The sequence below is a fragment of the Sus scrofa genome, chromosome 16, assembly GCF_054392235.1.
Source record: "Sus scrofa isolate SSC_HxYL_T2T_F1_AM1 chromosome 16, Sscrofa_HxYL_maternal_Yorkshire_Landrace_v2.0, whole genome shotgun sequence".
NCBI lineage: Eukaryota > Metazoa > Chordata > Mammalia > Artiodactyla > Suidae > Sus > Sus scrofa.
The window spans coordinates 17,942,584-17,950,136 of NC_139398.1; the positions used below are offsets into that span (position 1 = coordinate 17,942,584).

Consider the following 7,553-nt stretch of genomic DNA (forward strand, 5'->3'; position numbering starts at 1 on the left):
ATAAAGATGAACTGAAGCATGTTTAGAAGAATCTGGAAAGCAATAAATAGAAGGAGCCCAGGACTTCACACCTGGGGGAAAGAAGACTCAGCAGAAATGGAGAACAGAACAAATCTTGAAACAGACAAAGGACTGTCTTCGGAAGACAGTCAGGATTTGGGGCAGCTGCAGAGACACCCAAGAGGAAGACCTAACTCAGTATAAGAAAACTGTTTACTACTCAGAGCTGTCCAGCAATGGAAATGCTGCCTTATGGAGAAGAAAGCTCAGGATCTCAGGACGGTTTCAGACTCAGTGGTTCTCAAACTTGAGTCACTGGGGGAGCTAGAGAAAATTGAGATGTTCTGGCCCCACCTCCAGAGATTCTGGTTCAGAGGTGTGGGGTGGAGCCACCATTGGCAACTCTGTAAGCACCCAGGTGATGGCCATGGTGATGCCAGCAGGAGACCACTGTTGGAAGGGCACCACTCCAACACCGGCTGGCCGCACCCATTGTGGCATAGAGGTGGCGCTTGACATCAAGTGGGAGTTGGACCCCACAACTTTCCAAATCAACTCTAGAGGATGGGCTCCCAGTGGATCCTGGGCATTCCAGATTGCCCGGATGCCCAGCCTGAGAACCCCGCATAAGCCAGAGGACCCAAGGTCTCCTGCCAGGCATGCCCTTGCGTTGTCATCTCAGGCCAATCACTTTCTTGCAGTTGCACAAGTGGACATTACCCAATGTTATGCAGCACCATATGCTCTGGGAAAAAGGACTGTCATGGACTTCTCAGCATGCATGGTCTCCAGCTGCAGGTTCCAGATGGAACCACAGCAAAGCAGCTTCCCGGGCTGCAGAGGCAGTATGCCCTCAGGGGGTGGCTACAACATCCGGTGCTCGACTGCAATATCGTGACCAGCAAGGAGACCAAGAGGGACATTCTCCTCTAGCCCTTGCTCTCCAAGGTGACTGCCACATGGCCACCCAAAGCACAGCCAGGGCTTGCCACGCCTCTCACCCAAACCAGACATTTTGCACAAAGATCTGTGCCTGAATTTTTTTTCAGTAGCTTCATTCATAAGCACCAACTGTGAAAACAACCCCAAAGAACATTAACTAGCAAATGGATAAGTAAATGGTGGCATATCCAAAGGGGCAGACCAGCAACAATAATGAGAAACAAACAGCTGATATACATGATAAAGATGAATCTGAAGGCTTCATGGTAAGCAAAGCCAGGCACAAAGAACATCATATCATAAGGTATCCTTTATATGAAACTTTAGGGAATCTATCATGACAGGAAACAGATCAACCCCCAGGGTGAGTACAGTCAGGAAAGGGATGACAGGAAACTTTTAGGAGTGATGGAATGTTCTAGATCTTGACTGCCTTGTAGCTACACGGGCGTTTAAATCTGACTGTTCACTGAGTGTGTGTGCATTTTATTGACAGTAAGCCACAGGAAGCTAATTCTTTTTTTTTTTTTTCTTTTACATGTAAGCTTTTTTTTTTTTTTTCCCACTGTACAGCAAGGGGGTCAGGTTATCCTTAGATGTATACATTGCAGTTACAGTTTTTTCCCCCACCCTTTCTTCTGTTGCGACATGAGTATCTAGACATAGTTCTCAATGCTATTCAGCAGGATCTCCTTGTAAATCTATTCTAGGTTGTGAGGAAGCTAATTCTTTAAAAACAAAAGTAAACGGGCATTTTCTGTTTGCTGTTGTGCTGAAAACTGATGTCACTGGTTGCCTCTGGGAGGAAACGAGTGGCCAGGGGCAGGTGTGGGAAAGAGACTTTCAAACTGCCACTTCTGCTTTTATTTATTTATTTATTTATTTATTTATTTATTAGGGCTGCACCCACAGCATATGGAAGTTCCCAGGCTAGGGGTAAAATCGGAGCCTCAGCTGCTGGCCTCCACCACAGTCACAGCAATGGCAATGCCAGATCCAAGCTGCATGTGCAACCTATACCACAGCTCAAGGCAACGCCAGGTCCTTAATCCACTGAGTGAGGCAAGGGATCGAACCCGCATCCTCATGGATACTAGTTGGGTTCTTAACCTGCTGAGCCATAACGGGACCTCCGCCACTTTATACTTTTAGATTTGTGAATTATGAGGTGGTTCTAGTCATTTCTTTTCTTTTTTTTTTTTTTTTTTCTTCCTTTTTCTAGGGCTGCACTTGAGGCATATGGAGGTTCCCAGGCTAGGGGTCTAATCAGAGCTGTAGCTGCCGGCCAACGCCACAGCCACAGCAACTCGGGATCCAAGCCGAGTCTGCAACCTACACCACAGCTCCCGGCAACGCCAGATCCTTAACCCACTGAGCGAGGCCAGGGATCGAACCCGAAACCTCATGGTTCCTAGTCAGGTTCGTTAACCACTGAGCCATGACAGGAACTCCTTAGCCATTTCTTTTATATAAGTAACATGTAAAATTAAGAAAAAGAACTCATAAACATGATCTTTATTTGTAAAATGAGACAGACCCAACCCTGAAACCACTGGACTGTTGCCCAGTCTGCTTCTCAAGATGGGAGCTATATGTCTGTATTATATCAAACTCCTCTGTGCTCTGATTGAATGCCGTTTTTTTAAGCCTTATTGAGTATTTGAGTGTTTTTCATAAAATACATCAAAGATAAGAATATATATACACATAGTTTTAAAAGAATTATAACTTGAACACCAGGTAGCCACCACTACCCTAGTCAAAAAAATAACACTTCCTGTACCCCAGAACCTTCCACATGCCCTCTGTGATCAAACCTCCTCCCTTGGAGTTCCCTTGCAGTGCAGTGGGTTAATGATCCAGCACTGTCACTGCAGTGGCTCAGGTTGCTGCTGTGGCCAGGGTTTGATCCCTGGCCCAGGAATTTCCATGTGCAGCAAACATGGCAACTCCCCCACACCCCGCAAAAAAAAAAAAAACCTTCTCGGAGTTCCCATCATGACTCAGCAGAAATGAACCTGACTAGTAACCATAAGGAGGCAGGCTTGATCCCTGGCCTCGCGATCAGTGGGTTAGGATCCCACAGTTGCCCTGAGCTGTGGTGTAGGACGTAGACTTGGCTCGGATCTGGTGTTGCTGTGGCTGTGGTGTAGGCCAGCGGCTACAGCTCCAATCTGACCCCTAACCTGGGAACCTCCATATGCCAGGGGTGCAGCCCTAAAAAAAAAAATCTTCCCACTCCTCCCAGGGAAAACCACTCCTTTGATTTTACAGATAAGAATGTCTTCCTTATATAGTATGAGAAAAAGAATGTGTGTGTGTATATATATATGTATGTATGACTGGGTCACTACACTGTACAGCATAAATTGACACAACACTGTAAAGCAACTATACCCTTAAAAAAAAATGTCTTCCTTATCTCCTATCCATATATCCTGGATCAATACTATCTAGTTTTGCACATTTTAAAACTTTCGAAAAAACAAATCATTCTGCATATATTATTGTGTGCTTTTTTTTTTTTTTTGCCCTAAATTACATTCGTAAAATTCATCCCTGTTGCTGCCTATAGCTATGGTTTAATTTCATTGTTATATATGCAATTTTATGGTAGGAATAAATGTACCACAATTTATCTTCCTGTTAAAATATCCATGGGCACTTTCACAAGACATTTTTGGGTCCCCATTGCTTATAGAAAAAAGAGCTCCAAACACAAAGTGTGACATTCGAGGCAACCACTGCCCCCAGATGCATCTTCAAAACACCCTAGCCAGTCTCATCGCCCTTCCTTTTCCCCATGTGGCATTACATCAGTTGAGTATATTGGTTGAAACAGTAAATACAATTCCTTAGGACTGGAATATTGACCATATGCTAGATCTACCCAAGTCATTCCTGTCCATCAAAATCTAACTCAAGCATGAGCTCCTTATGGAGACCCCACAGTCTCTATCTCTCATTCATCTTCAAAGTGTATCAAAACCAATGACCCCTTCTCTGACTCTCCCACCACACGTGCCCCATTCAGCCTTGAGTTATTCCCATTTGTTGTGGTCATGTCTCAGTTTTTGTCCTTTCGGTGAAGAGCACTAAAATCTTGCAGATAATGGGCAGGTAATAAATGTTAGAGTTCTTGAACTCAAACTTGAAATCCTGAAAGCAACTGCTGGCACCAGGCACTGAACCAATCAGAAGTATGCATTTAAAAAGTTAATTTCCACAAAAATGAAATAACACCAATTAAGGTGAAAACATCATAAGGTTCCTCATGTTTCTAACATTGACCTTTTTGTTTTTCTCACAAAAAAAATAGAGAGCTTTAGAGTTCTTGGGACACAGAATGCCACATAATAGAAGTCGCTTGATAAGAAGTACACTATTTAGAGAAAACAATGTCCTTGAAAAATGTTTTAACCTCAGAAACAACAGTGGGGAAAAAAACTAAAACATTTCAGTGAAATTAATAAATTTCCATGTCACCACACTTATTTTAAAAAATGGATGGAAGACATCACTCCTGAATAATACCAAATATGCTTTTCAATTACTTTATGCAAAAATCATTCATTTCAATAGATGTTACTAAGAAGACATTATAGAAAAAAATATTTGCAACTCATGTAACAGAAATCAGGCTAAAGTTCTTAATATAAAAAGAGCTCCTATGAATCAATATGAAAAAGCCCAATGGCTCAATTAAAAATACAGACAAAAGTTATCTGTAAACAGGTAAAGCAAAGATAATTACAATGGCTCTTGAACACAAGAAAACCATGCTGAACCTCAGAAAAATGCAAATTAAAACCATATTTTGATACCCTTTTTCACCTATCAGATTTGCAAATCAAAAAGTTTGATAAAATGCTGCTGGCAAGGGTATATAGAGAAACAGACAGTCACACACGTTGCTGGTTGGAGTATAACTTGGTAGAACTCCATGGAAGCGCAATAATACAGTGATAGCCATCAAAATTACTAGTGCACATCCCTCTGATTCAACAATTCCACTTCTGAGAATTTATGCTACAGAAACACTGGCTTATATGCAAAATAATGCCTGTTCCCGCCTGGCCACTAGCTACAACATCGAAAGAGCAAAAGTTTGGAAATAATGTTGGTCCATCAGTAGTCCACAAATTAATCTGTGACAGTGATACTATGGGATTCTATGCAGCTGAAAAAGAACAAGGAAGTGATCGAACACCAAGAATAAAAGTAGTCCAGATGGTATTCCGCAATTTGTGTAGAATACTATGTATTTGCTGAAATATGCACTATCTGGAAAGATACACAGTAATCTGGTAACATCGGTTGCTTCTGGGAGGAAACTGGGTAGCCAGAGACAGGCATGATAGAGATTTACAAAGTGTTTATCCCTTTATACCTTTAAATGTTTGAACTGTGAGACTATTAGCTATTTTTTAATAAATAGAATTTAAAACCAAAGAATTTAAAAAAAAAAAAAACATGTCTCTCACTGGTAAAATGAAGGAGCCTCAGCCCTAAGACTACTGGACCACTGCCCAGTCTAGCATCGCACACTATATCATCCTTGTTTGAGTGCTCATGGTTAACGTCATAACAGGTTAGAGAAATATGGAAGGAATACTCTAGAAACATCCCAGAAAAGTTAATTCACATTCAGGGGCCCTGATAAGAAACAGCTCATTTCAAGAGAACACCAGAACTAGATCTGCAAGAACAGAGATCTGCAGGAAAAGCCTCCAGCTTAAAAGATCTAACCTAGAAAGGGGCAGGCTATCCATGTGTTGTTCAATAATTTATTTTCTAACTTAAAGGTTAAGAAACTTATGTCCTGTAACAAGGTACCTGTCACTGAAACTCTGCCTATCCTAGACTGCATGGGTCATGCTTGCTATGAAGACACAGTTGCAAACAAAGGCTTTTCTCCGCCCTCCACCAGTCTGGTAACAGATAACAGTGCACATCCTTCACTGAGGAGTCAGACACTTCCCCTGTCTTTAGAGGTGAAGGGTGCTTTTTGAAGGGACAAACCTGTTGATCAGGGGCTTTTCAGAGAACATTTCTTTGTATTATCTCTGTTCTTCACCCCAAACACGACTGTTTCCCATACTGTGCACACCTGGGGGTTGGGGGCGGGGTGCTGAGCATAATCCACCTGTTTGCCTCTTGTTTTCTCATCAGGGAGTAAAGACAGTAACCCCAACTCTCCAGGGAACGGAAAAACAAATCACTCAGTGCCCATCTCAGGTGGCCGATGGAGACCTAAGCTGGTCCAGATATGCCCGCTCTGGGTGTATAAACGAATACAAGTCCAAGTAGATGTGGTCCAGCAGGCTTTGGGCGAGCTGATCAAGACCTGCGAGTTTCAGAAGGCAAAGGTCAAGTACGCTCTGCGCACACCTGTCGGCCCAGGTGCAGGCGGGTCAGTCTACTACCTCCCCTGTGAGGCTGGATATATGCACACGGAGGATGACCACTGTTTGCAGGGAAGTGCGTGTGCAGGAAAGTTGAAGTGCCTGTCTACCTGTTCCAGAAAGGTAGTAGAGAGAGTGGGCCAGGGCTGAGACCTTCCACCGCTGGGTCCCGCGTGCACCCCCTACACCGGGGCCGGGAGCGCCCTCCGCCTGCCCATGGGCGCCCCAAGGTCACCTGCCCCCCCCCCCCGCCCCCGGGCCTCCCCACCCACCCTGAGCTCTCACCAGAACAGCAGGTTGGCCCCGATGAAGGCAAGCAGGCTGCGCAGCGGCCTCCTCCAGCTCAGGAGCTCGTCGGCGCGGCAGCCCAGCCACAGCACGGGCTCCCCCAGCAGCCAGGTCACCGCGGCGGCCACCCCGCCTGCGGCCTCCTCCACCTGCGGCCCCGCGCCCGCTGCCGCCGCCGCCCCTTCCTCTGGCGCTTCCTTCTCCTGCTCCTCGGCGGGAGCCCGGGGCGGCGGCGCCTGCTCCGCGGCGGCTGGAGCCGGGCATCCCTGCGCGGCTGGCTCCTTGGGCGCCGGGCTCGCCATCTTCAGCAGCGCTGGCGGGCGGGGACGGGCACGGGCACGCGCGCGGGCGTGCCTGGGAGTCGCGCAGAGAGGGCGGCGGGTCCTGGTGCGGGGCGCGCACCGCGGGGCGCGGGCGGCTGGGTGCCTTGTGACGTCAGCCCCGGCCGAGGCGGGGCGCCTCCCGGGGGAAGTGGGTGCGGCCAAGTTCGTGCGCGGCCGGGCGGGGCGGGCGGCGGGCATTGAGGTGCCGGGCGGCCTCCCCAACCCGCGCTGGGGTGCGAGCGGGCGGCGTCCCTGGGGAGCGGTGGCCTAGCTTGGGACCGGGGAAGCGTGACCCCTTTTTCCTTTCCAGACGCGGTAGAGGACCGCCGCCAGCGGTCTTATCTAAAAGAAAAGTCACGGCAACGGGCAGAATCAGTTGGACATCCTCACTTTCTCATTCCAGGGCCACCGATCGCCCATCCTGCAGCCTTAAAGGGTGTGTGACAGGCGGCCCCTCCCCTGGCAGCAACCATTCCCCACCTAGACCGAGTGCCCTTGCAGGGACAGCCTGCACATCCGTAGCAGAGGTCTTTAGTCCTCTGGGAATAACGTGATGGTATAAAGGCTGGATTGAGAAATGAAAGGAAAAAAAATT

The 7,553-nt window shown here is 46.9% G+C and overlaps 1 protein-coding gene across 1 annotated transcript in view; it reads right to left on the reverse strand.

Moving 5' to 3' along the window:
* Positions 1–6,941, reverse strand: part of RETREG1 (reticulophagy regulator 1) — a 151,905-nt gene extending 144,964 nt beyond the window's left edge. The window contains exon 1 of the mRNA XM_003483804.5: positions 6,633–6,941. Coding sequence (XP_003483852.1) covers positions 6,633–6,937 — 305 coding nt within the window. The 5' untranslated portion in view covers positions 6,938–6,941. The remainder of the gene's footprint in view (positions 1–6,632) is intronic.
* Between the last annotated feature and the right edge of the window lie 612 nt (positions 6,942–7,553).